This window comes from Alternaria arborescens, assembly GCF_004154835.1.
Source record: "Alternaria arborescens strain FERA 675 chromosome Unknown contig_56, whole genome shotgun sequence".
NCBI lineage: Eukaryota > Fungi > Ascomycota > Dothideomycetes > Pleosporales > Pleosporaceae > Alternaria > Alternaria arborescens.
In genome coordinates, this window is record NW_021167911.1 from 68,761 (window position 1) to 85,316 (window position 16,556).

The 16,556-nt window shown below is 52.8% G+C and overlaps 7 protein-coding genes across 7 annotated transcripts; 3 read left to right on the top strand and 4 right to left on the bottom strand.

The window, feature by feature from the left end:
- Positions 1 to 528: 528 nt before the first annotated feature.
- Positions 529 to 702, top strand: AA0111_g11727 (hypothetical protein; the record flags this gene model as incomplete). Its single annotated transcript, XM_028645625.1, has 1 exon — positions 529 to 702. One exon carries the CDS (start codon positions 529 to 531, stop codon positions 700 to 702), a length of 174 nt encoding a protein of 57 aa, XP_028500694.1.
- A 1,160-nt stretch (positions 703 to 1,862) lies between these two features.
- AA0111_g11728 (hypothetical protein) lies at positions 1,863 to 4,833 on the bottom strand (the record flags this gene model as incomplete). The annotated part of the gene is made up of 4 exons (XM_028645626.1): positions 1,863 to 1,946; positions 2,004 to 3,763; positions 3,838 to 4,050; positions 4,113 to 4,833. The coding sequence occupies 4 exons, from the start codon at positions 4,831 to 4,833 to the stop codon at positions 1,863 to 1,865; spliced, it is 2,778 nt and encodes a 925-aa protein (XP_028500661.1).
- Positions 4,834 to 6,125: 1,292 nt separating this feature from the next.
- AA0111_g11729 (hypothetical protein) lies at positions 6,126 to 8,056 on the bottom strand (the record flags this gene model as incomplete). Its single annotated transcript, XM_028645627.1, has 7 exons — positions 6,126 to 6,213; positions 6,280 to 6,354; positions 6,414 to 6,571; positions 6,632 to 7,069; positions 7,120 to 7,629; positions 7,733 to 7,761; positions 7,825 to 8,056. 7 exons carry the CDS (start codon positions 8,054 to 8,056, stop codon positions 6,126 to 6,128), a joined length of 1,530 nt encoding a protein of 509 aa, XP_028500670.1.
- Positions 8,057 to 8,547: 491 nt separating this feature from the next.
- Positions 8,548 to 10,177, top strand: AA0111_g11730 (hypothetical protein; the record flags this gene model as incomplete). The annotated part of the gene is made up of 10 exons (XM_028645629.1): positions 8,548 to 8,577; positions 8,649 to 8,692; positions 8,743 to 8,828; positions 8,880 to 8,922; positions 8,975 to 9,041; positions 9,108 to 9,148; positions 9,215 to 9,245; positions 9,312 to 9,490; positions 9,589 to 10,008; positions 10,123 to 10,177. 10 exons carry the CDS (start codon positions 8,548 to 8,550, stop codon positions 10,175 to 10,177), a joined length of 996 nt encoding a protein of 331 aa, XP_028500690.1.
- A 1,907-nt stretch (positions 10,178 to 12,084) lies between these two features.
- Positions 12,085 to 13,524, top strand: AA0111_g11731 (hypothetical protein; the record flags this gene model as incomplete). Its single annotated transcript, XM_028645630.1, has 2 exons — positions 12,085 to 12,504; positions 12,574 to 13,524. 2 exons carry the CDS (start codon positions 12,085 to 12,087, stop codon positions 13,522 to 13,524), a joined length of 1,371 nt encoding a protein of 456 aa, XP_028500695.1.
- Positions 13,525 to 13,833: 309 nt separating this feature from the next.
- On the bottom strand, positions 13,834 to 14,430 carry AA0111_g11732 (hypothetical protein; the record flags this gene model as incomplete). Its single annotated transcript, XM_028645631.1, has 2 exons — positions 13,834 to 14,302; positions 14,369 to 14,430. The coding sequence occupies 2 exons, from the start codon at positions 14,428 to 14,430 to the stop codon at positions 13,834 to 13,836; spliced, it is 531 nt and encodes a 176-aa protein (XP_028500702.1).
- Positions 14,431 to 14,794: 364 nt separating this feature from the next.
- AA0111_g11733 (hypothetical protein) lies at positions 14,795 to 15,838 on the bottom strand (the record flags this gene model as incomplete). Its single annotated transcript, XM_028645632.1, has 1 exon — positions 14,795 to 15,838. One exon carries the CDS (start codon positions 15,836 to 15,838, stop codon positions 14,795 to 14,797), a length of 1,044 nt encoding a protein of 347 aa, XP_028500701.1.
- Positions 15,839 to 16,556: the final 718 nt, after the last annotated feature.

The following is a 16,556-nucleotide window of genomic DNA, read 5'->3' on the forward strand; positions in this document are numbered from 1 at the left end:
TCACCCTCGATCTCGCATCCACCGGATCCATCAACGCCGGCATCCAGTCCCTAACGGTCAAACTCAACATCCACGCCCTTGATGTTGTTAATCGCAAACGCTGGTATCGCAGACAACAACGCCCCCGTTACTCTCTTGTACCACAGCCGACCTCCTGCAAACGTACATCGACGTCAATGCATTTGGCTCGTTGAAGCTATACAAAGGGGTGCTTCCTCTCTTGCTGAAAAGGCAAAGCCCAGCCCAAATTCATCTGACATGTCCAGCGCGGGCCGCAGCCTGACCAGCATGAGCCATTAGCGGCATACGGAGCGAGTTAAGGCGTTGGGCAACTTTCTCTTTTCAAGTGGCTTGCGCTCGAACAGGACCTGAGTGATGCCAAGGTGGTGGTTTGGTGTTCAACATCCTGGGTAAGTGTCTGCTCCTGTCTCTCCTCCATCAATCTTTATTTCTTTTTTCCCAAAAGTTTGCTAACATGTTAACCTCCTCCTCCTCCTCCTCCACCACCCTAGTATGGTCGCGACAGACATGGGAAAAGCCGGCTTCGAGCTCCTCCTCGCCAAACAAGGAACCGATCTGTCCGCGCACACCATCTCCGTGGAGCAGAGCACGAATGGAATCAAGAACGTGATTGAGAATGCCAGTTTGGAGAGTACAAATGGGAAGTTCCTTGGTCCTGATGGTGGGGAGTTGCCTTGGTGAATGTAACTGTTTGGTGTAGACTGGGGCTGCCTGCGAGGGAGAGGGGACAGAGTCGCGGTTTTGGACTCGGTAGATGTAGGCGACGAGAAGACCAAGGTTGGACGTGCCGTCTGTGATGAAGGAGCTGATAGTGCCGTTGTCAATGGGCGTGCGAGGTCAAGCACGAGGCTGATTTAAAGTCAAGCCGGACCTATATCAAGCTAGTAGTAGCCAGACGAGGTTAGACGCATCAACGCTGTTAGGTCGTGTATCCGGCCTCAGTCAGCAGCGCAGGTACAGTACAACTAATAGATGATCTAGAAAGCGAAACTCTCAGATACAAGACATCAAGGAACATAAAAGAAGCTAGTGTCTTTCGGGTGGGAAGATGCGACGAGTAAGCTAAGACTACTGACAATATAACAAGACCAATGTATAGAGAAGAAAGTAAAAAATGCTTTGAATTCCGAAGATGCGCTATATGATATGTGTGGAAAAGCCTCCATCGACACGCACGTAAACAAAAGGAAAGAAAACCCCCAACATGAACCGTGTGATAGTTCCCCGTCCTTCCCTCCGATCCCCGATATATCAAACGCCAGTTCGGATAAAGAGGTATCGTGCGTATATAACAGAAAGGCCAAATGGGAGGACGAAAAGCCGGAACAGACAAAGTGGATGTGGATGGTATCAATGACGATGATGATGATGACAGTCGTGATGCGCAGCAGCGCAACGAAACAAGCAAACAGGGGCCGTCGTTATGAGAAATGCCAGTAACGAAATCCAGTCCCGTTCCGGGACAAATGGGTATATGTAGTGTAGATGGTGTTTAAGACGCAATGAGAGATGGTCCAGTGTGGTGTAGAATGGTGGAGTAGATGCGATGCGTAGATGCGATGTGGTGTGAAAGATTTGAGATGGCATACGAGGTGCTCCGTGTTGTTGGCGCCTCTCTCAGATGCGCACATAGTTGGTCGTGCTCGCAGCCGCTTGATAATTCTGCGCCGGGGGCAGGCTCGGCAAAGACGGCAATGAGGGCAGCGACAAGCGCCCGGCTGTGTGAGGACCCTACACTTAGCTTATCTGATCTCAACATGAAAGATGAAGAACAAGAAAAAGCTAGCAGGGCCAAGGAAAGCTCGAATGGGTGGGTGAGTGTGACAAGGGAAAGCGGCGCACTAACGCTCTCGGAACCATCTTGCAATCCTACTCTTCTCATCAGCCCGGCCGGCTTCAAGATGAGTACTGCGCTCGTAGAGTTCCTGCTTCTCGTTAATATACTGCTCCGAACCACAATACCACCAACAGATGAAACTCACCTCATCATCCTTGTTAATTTTGATATCCAATATCAGATTCCTCACCTCTTCGCATCTTTGCCAGTTGGGATACGGCGTCCCTTGCGCCCTCTGTACTCCAACAATAACTTCACCCATAATCTCAAACTTGCGCCAGTTGATCCGCTCTTTACCCACAACACCACTTGGAGGCGGCTCTCTACTATCGCGTTTCCCCACAACACCTTCAAAGACGCTGACGCCAGGGTGCGGGGCCAACGCCGAATCCGTCTTCTTCTTGTCGCCGACAAAGGTGGAATTGCCTTCAGATGCAGAGACGAGATCGCGGCGGTGGAGAGGTATATATGGTATACGCTCGCCAGAACTATTCTCCCAGGCGAGGCGGTACGCGGAATGCGATTTTGTTTGGCCCATAAGGATGTCGAGTTTCCAGAAATCTTGATTGGTAGCCTGGGGCACTAGTTCGCGGGTTGCGACTAATCTCCCAATTGCTGTGCCGTTGATGCCAGCCATGACGGCACCCAGCATGTTGTAGTTGTTCAGCTTTCGAAGCTGTCGCGCAATCTTCATCCACTTCTCCATCATGAGAGCTCTGTGCTTTGGCTTGTCGCGCAGCAGTATGTAATTGGTGACGAGGTAGGCAACGTGGTTGAAGTGCTCGGTCATGCGTGTGACATTTTCGAGGTTCTTGCATCGCTGTTTCTCTTCGGCGTTTAGACTGACGTGGCGTACAAGGTCTCGTGGCCGTACCGAGGAGAACATGATCCAGTCTATCCGGGTGAGTTCCTTTGCGATGGCTTCGTCCGATTCGCCCATGAGCTGATGCCACTGGATCTTGGAGAGAGGTTTAATGGGGTTGGGCTCTAGTTGTCGGGCCAGTCGTTCGTTCTTTTCGACCTGGGTGAGGAGGATTTGCGATGAGCCCATGGAGCCGTTCATGGACGATGCGCCGCCTGTCACGCTGCTCCGAGCCACCGAGTTTCGCGTGGAACTGCTCATTGACATGTGTCCTAGCGCTTTTGAAAACTCGTCCTCATCAGAGTCCTCGTCGAGGACATTGTTGTGGAATGTCGGGATGTTTTCGTTCTGGTGGCGTTGGCGGTCGCTGCATGCCCAATCGGTGTCGTCGTCTTCAGTGACCATTTCGAGATCGCGCAGAATTTCAGTTGCAGCGACGGAGAACTCGCGGTTCAACGCTAGCGAGGATGCGAACCTCCGGATTAGTCGACGCGTCGTTGGGTAGGCAAAGTCACCGGGGTAGTAGGCGACCCATTGTTGCAAGATTGACAGGTAGCGGAGCTGTGCAATGATGCGGATCATGGGCAGTTCTTTCTCCTTGTTCTGTATTTCGAAGCGTTTGATGATGGCCTCCAACAGCTGCCCCGGCGTGGCGAACCTCCGATACAGGGCCAGAAACACCGAGACGAATTTGGAGTCATTCTTGGACATGGGTTGGGCGAGAAGTCGGTCGACGAGCTGTTCAAAAGTGTAGCCATTTTCATCCGACGGCTTCACCGACATGATGCTTTGGCCGGCGTCCGAGTCCTGGTCATCGGATTCCTGGGAATCATAGCCGGGCGACTCTTCGGCGTTGAAAAAAGTTTTGTTGGCATCGCTGGGCTTATAACGGTGGCCCTTGACCTCGCTTGAACCCCGTTGAAACCTCATGGAGATCTCCGAGCTAGCACGCTCGTGCTTGCGGCTCCAAAGGTCCTTTTGGGTGATTGATTTTACCGCGGAAGAGTTGGCCCGCCGCCGCGCCATTGACGCTTGGGACCTGGCTGCATGGGGTCAATGACTTGCACCCTGGTATTCAATGTACGTCTGCATGTGTTACAAAAGGAAATGAACTTACGTCGCTTGGCCGCTATCGCTGCACGAGTGATGACGGACAGGCATCCTCGGTGCGTCTCCGGTGACGACTCGGATGTCTGAAACACGCTCACGTCTCCAATGAAGGACTTTGCTTTCTGCTCCACAACGGCCGGATCGACCTCGCGGTGGGCGGGGTGTTGATCGCACTTGCAGGCTACGAGGATGAAGGGTAATTGTGCCTTGGACAGTGTGCCTGGATTCGGTCAGCATGTCGCGTCAGCAGACGCGCGTGGTACGCGATGGCGGGGTACCGACTTAGCATTTCGGGAACCTTGCCCAGGCTCTCGTGGTTTGTGACGTCGTAGAGGGTGACGGCGGCATGCATGCGTGGTGTCGCAAAGTCGTGCACCGTCTCGGGCCATTTGATGATGCTGCGGTCGCCCACGTGCACGTCGCTAAAGGCCATTTCGAGGAAGCGCACCATGTAGGGGGTGCCGTCGATTGTCATGCGCCGCGAGCAATTGGCCGTCGTCGAGGCTTCTGGCAGGCCGAGAGCGCGGCGGATGAAGGTCGACTTGCCTGAGCCCCGCGCGCCAATGACGGCGATGTTGAGGTCCTGCACGATGGCAGCTGCCGAGTCGCTGTTGGAGGGCTCCGACGCCGCGTCTTGCGATGGCTGGCGGTCCTTGTGGTGAGTAGGCGACAGAGGCCCCTCGGTGTCTGACGACGACTCGGCACTGCTGCCCTCCTCTTCCTGGGTGGAGAGGATGGGCTGGGGGAAGTGGTATCGCTGGAAGAAGGCGTCGTCGGCTATCTCCTCGCCGTCGTTGTCCTCGTCTGTGCGGTCGAGCTCGCTGGCTTGCTGGCCATCGCTCTTGGGGACGTTGGGAGCCGAGTATGCGCGCGTCTTGATGCCGGGCCGCTGCGTCGTGGCGCTCGCACTGCTCTCTCTACGCATGCTGCCCTTGTCAGTCGTCTTTGGTGTGGGCTTCGAGGCCGGTGCGTGGACTGCCCTGCTGCCTCCGGTGGCGGGCATGCTGTGCTGTACGTGGGAAACTATGTACGGGCTGTACGACTACCCGGCGTCACGACAAGCCCCGGGCGCGATACGGACATTGGAGGATGCGAGCCTTAGGGGGGTGGAATGCGCGACGCGTTGGTGGGTGTGGGCAAGCAAAGGGGCACCTGGCAGCTGTCCAAGATGGGGTTATGCACGTCGTTGAGGTCGTGTGTATTTCAGCGGGGAGAAGTCCAAGTCCATCAACTCCAACAGGGTCTAGCTCACATGCACCAGAGGCGAGATGCGCGCCTTGGTCAAACCAGCTTAGCCCCCGCCCAGTGCATCATCCCACGACTCTCCACAACACGACACGCCCTCCCGAATCGGCTGCCTCTTGGCTGATCTCCATGCCTTTTGAGAAATGCACAATCACAATCCTCACTAAGACTGCGCACCTGTTCGGCCAGCGCGGCCCGCCTGTCACCCTTCATCTCGACTGTCGCGCCAATCATCTTCATCTCGACTTCTCGCCAATCATTGGCCAGTCTGCTGCCTCGTCGACTGTTCCGATTGGCGCTCCGATAGTGGTTTGACATATGCAACCTTCATCAACTGAACATGTCCAACACCGTCATCGGCTCCAAAACTTCCGCCGTCCTTGATCGACATGATCGCCAGCTACATACAGCATCTCTGACTGTCCGCTTCCCCACAAGCGGGGGGTAGCCACAGACTTATGCATCTCAGCGTTGTGGTTGGACGACGCACCCAACTCTGATTGTGACGCGCTATGCCACAACTAATGCAATCCAATGTCGTGCACCGCTGTCGTCACTTTCGTTGTCGCTTCTCTCCAACACCTCCAACACCCCCGTTTCAGCACAGTCTTCACATGCAATCCTACGCACAGACCTGCGTTCTGCCACTTCGTGATAAATAAGGGGCGGCACATCACAACAACCCTTTCAACTTCCTAAACCTGACCTGGCAAACTCTTTTCAGAAAGTCCTGTCCCAAGGAGGAACGCGCACGCTCTAGCACCTTCCCTTTGCACCTCGGCATGCGACTAGCTCGTACTATATGGATCTGCACCCAGGTGCGATATCTCCGACTGATCGGCGCTCAATTACACGTGTGAAGGTTCTGGACAACGGATAGCGGACGGCTAGCAGCACCGTCAACCGTCGGCTGATTATCTGTCGTATTATGTATTTCGACGACGACTGACGCCTTATCGCCCTGCAGAGAAAACCCACCATATTATGTGCTTTGACGACGACGCTACCTCGCATACCCTAAGCAAAACAACCACCGTTAAGATCCACCCACTACGCGCTTACAGGTCGCATATTCGCCTGTAAATGGTCCTCGTGGTAGTGTGGCAAGAACACATCCCGCCAGACCAGCTTCTCAGGCCTGTCCGCCGTCAGTACAGTACATGAAATCGTTCTTCAGAGAGAGAGAAAGGAGACTTGAACTTACAGTTGGCCCTTTGGCTCCAGGTCGAATTTGCGGAAGACATGACCAAAGCCGAGACGCAGCTCCGCCCAAGCGAGGCTACAAACAACCCATGTTAGTTTCCAAATCTATACAACGCTGACTATGGCCCGACTCACTTGATTCCCAAGCACATGCGTGGGCCACGCGAGAAAGCGACAAGCCACTTGTCCAACTCTGCCGACTCGTCGAGCCAGCGCTCTGGCATGAATTCGTCGGGCTTGGGGAAGATGTCGGCGTTGAAGTGGACGAAAGTGCTACCGCACGATACAATGGTCTAGAATGCAATCAGCCCGCGCATCCTTCCCCCTCTCTGCATAGAATAACGTGTGCGTACCTGCGGCGGCACCTCATGTCCCGCAATGGTTGCGCCAGTTTTCGGCACGATTCTCAAAAGCCCAGACGTGACGCCCGAACTCATCCTAAGCGCCTCCTTGATGACAGCACTCAAATACGGCAACTTTTCCAAATCGCGTACCTTGGGCTCGTTCTCGTTGAGCAATGGCCATGCGCCTGATAGTTCGGCCTTGAGCTTCTGCATCTTCTCAGGATGCTTGAGCAGATGGAAGGCTCCTACCATGAGGGTATTGCCGACAGTATCTGTGCCACCGAACATGAGCGCCTGGGCTTCTTCATACAGGCTACCAGCAGAAGGGATTTGCTTGTCACGATGAGCCTCGGGATCCATCAACCGGTGGTAGATGGTCATGTTGTGAGGAAGGAGCTTAAGCTTTTCCGGATCGTCGGTGAGTTCATTAATCTGCGCGGAGAGTAACTACAGTATATGAGTAGACCGCTGGCTGCAAAACGAGTCGGAGAAATTACCTGGTTTAGATCGATCATGCCCGCTGTCAAAGGGCTAAGCTTCTTGGAGAGGTTGGGCGGGCATTTCAAGATGAAGTTTTTGAACAGATCCGAGTACTTGAAGTACATACCCACGGGCGTGGCCGCCTCGAGGGCCACGACAATAGGTGCCTTGAAGTCTGGCTCGTCGACTGCATGGATGGACTTGCCGAAGCAGAATGTCGTTATAACGTCGACGCTCATGCAGCGGAACGCGTAGAACAAATCAACACTTTTGGCATCTCTGCTCCTCTTCTCAATGGCTGCACAGAGCTCTTTGACCTTGTTCACCAACAGCCCCTCTGAGCTCTCGATAGCGGCCAGCGAAAAGGATTTGTTAAGCACATCTTTCCGATTCTTAGCCTCTGCATACGTGAGAAAACCGAAACTGGATCTGTCCTCGTTGAAACTTTGATAAAGTGTCGCTTCCTTGTCCCAGCGATTCTTGGTGTTGTATATGTCGTGGTAGGCTTTTGGGTTGGCAAAGTGGAGCTACAACCGTCTCGTCAGTAAACACGTGGCGGCACAGTTTGGCGTAGTGGGGTGGCTGCATATCGCTCGCAAGTCCTTTTACACCACACACAACACAACGTACCTCGTTGGGGCCAATACGAACAACATCGCCTATCACGACACAACATCAGCGTCTAAACATTCTTCCATGTGCCCGGTACCGATTTCACGTACCGTACTGCGCATGCAGCTCAACAAGGAAGTGGCAAAAGGACCGGTTTGCAATGCACTCAATGTAGGCTTTCCAGTACGTCGTAGCGCCGGCGAGGGGCGGTCCCGGAAACTTGGCCAGCGGATGGAAGTAGACGTTGTAGGTCACTGCGTAGAGCACGTAGGCAAACAGGGCAGTTGCACCCGCCGACAGCAGTACCGCCGTGGCGGGTAGGGAATGGTCGTCAGCCAGCATTGATTGGCGGAACAGCTTCGCCAGACTGGGCTTGTCTGGGAGGATGGGGTCGTAGTTAGTGGGAAGAAGATGAAGGTCGACCTCTCAGTAGTCGCGCATTTGTCGCTGACCCAAGCACTCGACTACGGCATCTGCCATGGCCCTCTGGCCCTCTCCCCCCACCTTCAACTTCACCCAAGGACAACTCTCCTGATTGCCTTGACCACCTGTAGCCAACCGGAGCACTTGGCAGGTAGCGCGCTGGTGCGGGTCGGTCGACGGCCTGCATGCGTGCATTCCGCCGGCGCACAGCCGGAGGCCACACGGAAGCGGGTGCGCTTGGTGGAGGGGACAGAGAGCGCTGCTGGCCTGCACGGTTGAGATCAGTACATAAGGTCACGCTAACTTATGACGCCCGCCGGACCCCGATATTGGATATACTGCCTTTGCCATACTCGCGTACCTCCCCACAGCGACAGCGACAACGACATTGCTTTTGCGCAGACTAAGCCATGGCTGATATTGAAGCACAGGTTGCTGTTGTGCGTCTTTCTTTCTCCCCCACTCTCGATTTCTTCACGGGCGCATTCACCAACTAATCCGACAACTCCAGGACTCGGATGAAACCGACTCGGCATTTGGCGACGATTCGGCATCGTAAGTCTCTCCCGTGAGACGCGGAGCCGCCTTCTGACACGTCATCAAAGCGAAACCACGTCCCTCAAATCCGCCGTATACAACTACAAATACCGCAATGGTCGGCGATACCATGCGTACAAGGAAGGAACATATTGTTAGCATGGCCGCTCGCTATACATGCAATGCAGTTCCTAAGTGAGTGCAGGGGGTCCCAACGACGAGACGCAATCGGATCAGCTGGATATAACGTACGTTCTGCGCTCCGTTTGGTTCGAGGTCGTGTGTTGACCAAGACGCAAGCCACCACATCTGCCTCCTCTTGCTCGACGGTGAGCTGTGTCTGGCTCCGATCAAGAAACAGCCAATGGTACGTAAACATGGGCACGGGCATCGCTACATGTGGGCAAGTGCTGACGAATGGTGTGCTGAATAGCATGTTTTGGATCTCGGAACTGGCACCGGTATATGGGCCATGTTAGTCTCCCGTCTCTCGCGCACACCCACCCACGCCATCCAGATTGACTAACATACGGCGAACAGCGACTTTGCCGACAGATATCCATCAGCCGAGGTACGTTTACAGCAGCATGCACAACGCAGCCACCCAGCGACATTGCTCTAAGACATGTGTAAATAGGTCATAGGAACTGACCTTTCCCCTACCCAACCCTCCATGGTCCCGCCCAACGTACGCTTCGAGATCGACGACTTTACCGAACCCTGGCTATTTAAGAAGGATCATTTCGACTTTATCCACGTCAGATCCTTGTACGGCTGTGTAGCTGACTGGTCGACTTTTTACAAAGAAGCACTCGAGTATGAACAGCCCCCTCGCACCATGACACCAACCCCGGCCCTTCCACTCGCGTGCTCCACGTTACAAGGCTAACTCACACTCTTTCTTTGGCAAATAGTGCCCTCGAACCCGGCGGCTACATCGAACAGCTCGAAATCAGCGTCGTCCTAAAATCCGACGACGGCACCGTCACCCCCGGCTCCATCTTCGACCGCTGGGGCAAGATCTCGCTCGAGCTCGGCGACAAATTCGGCAAATCCCTCCGCACAGTCGACGAATCGCGTGCGGGGCTCGAAGCAGCAGGCTTTGTCAACGTGGTAGAACGGCGCTGGAAGCTGCCGGTAGGAGGATGGCCGGCGGAGAAGAGGTTCAAGGAGTTGGGCCAGTACAATCGGATCAACTGGGAGCAGGGCATCGAAGGGTGGAGCTTGTACCTGTTGACGACGGTGATGAAGTGGAGTAAGGAGGAGGTTGAGGTTTATCTTGCGCATATGAGGACGGCGCTGAGGGATCGGAGTATCCATGCTTATCAAGAGGTGTAAGTTTGCCATGTTTTTTTTTTCAAAGACGATGATGATGAGTGGAGGAGCGTGGAATAAGAGGAGGTGCGGGTTCAGGTGAGAGATGACGTCTTTTGCTAACTCATGTACAGATCGCTGGTCTACGGACAGAAGCCGCCGAGGCCAAGGAAGGATGATGATGAGTGAATAGGTCAGCTCTAGAGCAAAGCGAATCATGAAGCAGCAAGTAAAACTCCGTGGTGTGTATGTGTGAGTGCCTATATGCTCTTGTGTCTTTTATACTCCTACATGAGTTTGCATTCATTCAAATCTGCGTCCCAATGAAGCTTGACATGGCGCTTGTATGCTATCTTGCATGCAGATGTGCAGACGTCATCGGCGCCGAGTATATCAGCATGAGGTACTCGCGGGCGGTTATCTCGACCATCGATAGCGCAACAGGCAGGGTCATCGGCAAAGAGAATGCTAAGGGAATCCAGGAGAAGCCTGAGGAACAACGACGTGTCGCATAGTGTGCACATACTCAGCCTTCCTATTTCCACGACATGTCTCAATAGTGACGCTTACGCCAGACCACGTGGCAATATTAATTCCGTGGACTGTGCCGACAGCCTCGTATTGATACACGGAAAAGTTGCTGAACATGACGAGCGTGGGGGTTGGGGGTTACAGGCTGTAGTCTGAGCGTCGCGCACCAATACATCGCAGCATGTTTGCAAGCGAGCCAGTGAGTAGCGTGGCTAGGGTGAGGTATAAATCGGATATCTTGACTCCAATTTCTTCTTACCCCAACGCCAAGATTAGGCTAAGGACGTGCCGCTTTCTCGACTTGTTCTCTACCTTTATACATGGAACATGGAACACAGAGATCCTGGAGGATAAGGGGTAAAAACAGAACGCGGAAGATTAACAAACGCGACCGCTCTGGCCCGTGCGATGTGCATAAACGGAACAATATCCACCACTGAGAAAGTCAAAGAGATCAGTAAGTCTTATGCGTTGTTCGAGCGCCAGTGAGGCGGGTATCTTCGGTAGTAGTCAGGACTACGGCCTCTCTTTTCAACTCTCATCTCGAGACTGGCAAAGGTGGCAGTAGTTCTGAGTGTGTGGCAAAAAGACTCCACGGCTGGAAAGCCATGACATTGCATTCGCATCGATTTGGTTTACCCCCAAAGAACATTTACACGAATGTTGCTATTCAGACCGAATAGGACAGCCGTTGATGTTTTGCCTTACGAAGTCAAGAAGTCGCTAACCAGAACTATGGAGGAAGTCATCTCATGCCTCCAAGGGACTTTTGAAGAAGGAGTATATACTAACTCGAAACGCTCGCTGGGCCTCTGAACAGGTTATAGACGTAGCTCTTGATGTATGGCAAGACTTTTGGTAGAGACAGGCTATCGTATCTGATACCACATCCCCTCATAACTGTAGCTAGAGGCGCAAAAACCATGGGTGATGCAGCTATGATACGGAGAAAGAATCGCGAGCCATCTGTCGGAAGTGGTCATAGGGGAACGAACTACCGGCCAACCACAATTTGAGCCGCAACCCTGACAACGCTGACGAACAGTGTGAGACTCTATTTCTTTAAGTCATCTGCTTAATCATTTCCTTCCGTCAATCAAAGCCACTGCTATACTTCGTGCCATCTGTTCATTGTGCTGCAACTTGGTGTCTGGTCCTGCATCCGTTCCGATGATAACATCCGATCCGTCGATAAGACTCGTTCCGCAGATAAGGACCCACGACGCGCCACTCACAACTCCCACGACCCATACCATCGCCGTACGAGCAGGTATCCTCGAATGAAAAAACATTGCAAACATGGCGAGAATCTGTTCCGCAGATAACATTCTTCCCGACCGTTTTGATCCGCGCAAGCGAGAGGCAGCCGGGTGGCTCCATCCGCATCGGGATTTAGGATGCTACATACGCGGGCTGAACAAAGTCGTAGATATTTATTAGAAGGTGTTTGAGACCCATGGTCATTATACGGTTTATCCAGATTCTCTTGCAGTCTCTTTCACTTCTTGCAACCCAAGCATTTCAGCAACATACCGCCTCATCTGACCAACGCCAGCCTTTGCAATATGGGCTCGATAGAGATGGGCTGGAGACGACTTAGCGTGGGCGTCATCGGAGGTGGCATTGGTGGATTATCAACCGCCATCGCACTGCGCCGAGCGGGCCACCAAGTTACCATCTACGAGCGGAATGACTTCGCCGGAGAAGCAGGAGCATCAGTCTCATGCGCAGCAAATGGTACCCGGTGGCTACACGAGTGGGGAGTCGATGTCCAGAAAGGCGACCCTGTTGTTTTGAAGAAACTCATCAATCGGGACTGGAAGACTGGCGAGCCGGTCAGCGTCTACGATCTAGATGATTATGAGCAGAGGTGGGGATATGTCTACAACATGTTTCATCGCCAGTACATGCACAAGATGCTCATGGACACTGCATTGCAAGAAGAGGGGGATGGTACCCCAGTGCAATTATTGGTGAACCATCCGGTAAGCTTTTGTCCCATGCAATCACGGCATTTCCCCGTGCTACATTACCCTTCTAACAATATTCTGCAGTGCGAGAGTATAGACGTCGAGTCCAGCGAAATCACATTCTCCAACGGCGTCAAAACACAACACGACCTTATCATCGGAGCAGACGGTATCGGATCTGTCACACGAAAGCTCATCGGCGTCGTCACAGAAAAGCGACCAGCAGAACAAAGCTGTCTGCATGCAAACGTCATGACAAAAGACGTCCGTAAGCTCGGTCTCACAGACTACTCCCTCAACAGCGCACTAGAGTACTGGGGCGGCCAAGAAGGCAAGTGGGACAAGATCGTCTTATCCCCTTGCAACGGCGGCGAGCTCCTCTCCTACTACTGCTTCTTCCCCCGCGCCGCCGGAGACTATACAAATCACACCTGGGGCGGTGCCGATCTTCCCGTCGAGGAGCTCCTCGCGCCGTACCCTGAGCTCGACGCGCAGGTCAAGGCCCACCTCGCCATCGGTATTGAGGTACGACCTTGGCGACTCTGGGTGCATCAGCCCTATCCCTACGTTGTCAAGAACGATATCGCGCTTATCGGGGATGCTGCGCATCCAATGATGCCTCACCAGAGCCAGGGAGCCTGCATGGCAATCGAAGACGCAGCGGCCTTGGGTATCCTCTTCAACAAAGACTACTTCAATGGAGATGTGAGAGAGTCACTTGCCGTCTATCAGCAGATTCGACTGCCTCGCGCGACCAAAGTTCAGGCTTCGGCTGCCAAAGCAGCGTATAATATCAACGAACGGATTGGCTTTTCTAGCAACACGTCAATGTCCAACTACAAGGTCGAGGACGAGGCGAAGAAGCTGACTATCGAGGAAATGAATGGTTACGATATGTACAGAGATATTGACCAAGCTTTCGCTGAGAGGAAAGGAAGAACATACACTGACAAGTACGTTAGAGGTCTGCCTTTTGGGTTAAAGCTGTCGAATGAGATTACAGTTGATGGTCATACAACGTTAGCGGCACCGTAGTAAGTGTTGAATTATGTTGATTAGAGTAATAATACCCATCGTTTGCCTTGAAGCTTCACACTCTCCCAGAAAACTTCACAATGCCTTTTCTTCAACTGCGAACCTTTGCTGAAAGGTCGAAGACCTCATGCGCTGACATGCTAATCCCCAATCCGTACTCCATTGTTTATAATACGGCTGGTAACCCAAGAGACTCCCAACCCACCTACCCACGACGATCCCTAACATTCGAGCCAACTTCCTCGAGAACGGAATCCAAGTAGGTAGCGATATGTATGAGCCGCCCGCATCAAACATCTAGCCTCTAATTTAGCGCTTCGTTCCATCCGACCCGAGCAGCAACACCCGACTTACTGACATGACCTGCACCACGCTCAGCGGCTCTCCATGCACGAATACCGCATCTTGATAGCCGTACCAGTTCTCGAAAAACAGTTCGTCGAGCTTGTACGTCTCCGCCGTATCCTTACCGCTCAGCAAGAAGCGCGTGACCGTTTGCCCATCTCTCTGCGCCGTCGGGTATAGCCTGTGATTGGTCCACGGCTGGATCACAAACTCGCCATCAGCTGGAGTGAGTGTGTGTTCTACGCCGTTACACTCAACTGCCAGACAGCCTTCAGTGACGGTAATGTACTCCTCCTGGTAGGGGTGGAAGTGAAGCGGGGGCTTCTCTTTCCCGAGCGAAACGAGCTTTGGATGGTCGAGCAGGAACGTGACGGAGAAGGCGAAACACCGATTCGGCAGGGCGATGGTTACCGTGGAAATAGCACCGTCGAAACTTTGGTAGGGGTGCACTTACTGTCAGTAGAGTTATCAATCGGCCAGAGCAACGAGGCCAACTTACGCAATGACTGGCGTGCGCTCGGACAGCTGGTGTTCTGGTATGACTGTGTCTTCTTGAGCCATTCTCGTTCTTACAATCGCTCGAGATTTCCAGATGGGGTGAGGGCTGCTATCAGGACGTACTCGTCATACGCTCAAAATCTGGGCATGAGGGGTTTTGCCTCCAACCCTGATTTAGCTCACTTGTGATGACTCCACATTCTAGATGCATAATGACCCCTGTTTTTAATACGTGAGACGAGCTCAATGCATCTGCATTATCTGATCCGGTTTCGGAGCTTATGCAAAGGTCAAGTACGTCAATTTCGCTCACTACCTAGACATCAATCCTGTGAATCTTCTATACACATCATTTGCAGCTGAACTTGTTTTCCCCCAACCGATATCAGAGGGGGGAGGCTAATTGCCCTTCACACAATCTTCCGTTTCAGGTGGAGATACCAGCATTTGCTGCTGAAATGCCTGTCCACTCCAATGTCTTTGCCCAAATTTCTTCCTGCACCGTCTCGCTCAAGCTGTCAGGAGAACTAGTGTCTTCCTTCAGCAGAGTAAGAAATCCGCGATAGCCCGGAGATGCCTCGTTGACTGCTAGTTTGGCGACATCAGTGCCGGCCTCGCTCGAGGTGCGCATGGTTGGGTCCATAAAACGAAGCAATGGACGCAGCGGCCGGATAATGTACTTTGACATCATTTGAATCATTGCAGGGGTATTCACGCGCAGTGCTCGAGAGTCACTCAAGTTGCCAGGGTTGATAGCCACAGCAGTAATGTTCGAGAAACGAGGGTTCTTGGAAATGGTCAGAGGGATTTCAGATAGGATGGAATCATCGCAAACCTTTTGAAGGTGTCTATTCAGCGCGTACATCCACATCAGAATAGCCAGTTTCGAGAGAGCGTAGCGATTCTGTCCGTGGGCCATGTGATCTTCTGGCTCGTCTGCAGGAGGCTTGGCTAATTCGTCCAAGTTGGCAGGTATCCTTGGCTTTATCTTTTCAAGAGCGCTTTTCCCAGGCCAATGAGTGTCACTAGTAAAAAGAACGATACGACCACCGTCTTCAGCAAAGCTACCGAGCAAGCGGAGAATGAGAACGGAGTGGGCGATGTGGTTGACCTGAAATGTCTTCTCGTAGCCATCGCCTGTTATCTGCATAGCCGATACCAGATTCCAATAAAAGGCGTTGGGAATGATGCTCTCTAGCTTCGGTACTTTTCCTCCAGAGATCTCATCGACAAGCCTCTCCGCGAACTCGTGGACGGCAGGAAGGTTTGAGAGATCGAGCGGGCGGACGGAGAAACTTGCATCTGGATATTCTGCGAGTGCCTCGCGGAGTAAATTGGTATTCGCATCTGAATCGGAAGTGTCTCGAACAGTGAGTATAAGGTGTTTGTCTGGATGATGCTGCAACAAGTAGCGAACTGTCCAGAGAGCTGCGGAGCCATTAGCGCCGGTGAGAACAATAGTACCAGACATGGTGAGCGCAAACTCGAAAAAGTCCCGTATGTTAGCGAGTCGGTAGCGGCGGTAGCGACGGTGGAACAGATTAAGAGGATGTGGCTGCGCCGCGTTCACACATGAATAGAACTTAGGAGTGGAGCACACTAGTCTAGTGGGGCGTCAGGCTGACATGTCGGGGTACCTCCAAGTTTAGGCAAGGTGGCGGGATTTATGCGACTCCTGGGGTCCGAACAGAAATCGATAAGCTCCGACAGCTCTTAATCTATCCAGTCCAGCCCATTGACTGGCCCACACTGTCCCTCTCGGTCGACCACCATTGATGCAACCGTTCGTGGCGAAGTGCAGTTGCGATGCATGTGAGCCAACACTAAGCCACTATCACGATGAATGACCATCAACAACTATAGAGTTTGCAGCGCAGCAGTGGGTAGACGGCTAAACGCGTTGGACTCCTGCCGCAATCGCTATTGTGAGATCTTTTCGGTCTTGCGATGGCTTCATGTGAACCTGTTCACGATGGAAAATCCCTACTTGTGCTCCACTCACCGAATATAAACAGTCTTTTTCGGTAAGCCCTAGCTGCTATCCAGAATTGCTATTTAAAATTTGCATGTTAAACCATGTAGAGACAGACCATATATGATAGTAGGTGTGGGACTCGTGTCTCTTCTCTCGATAGGAAATACCGACCAAATTAGATGATGTTGTGCAATATCCTCGTCCTTTTTCTTGC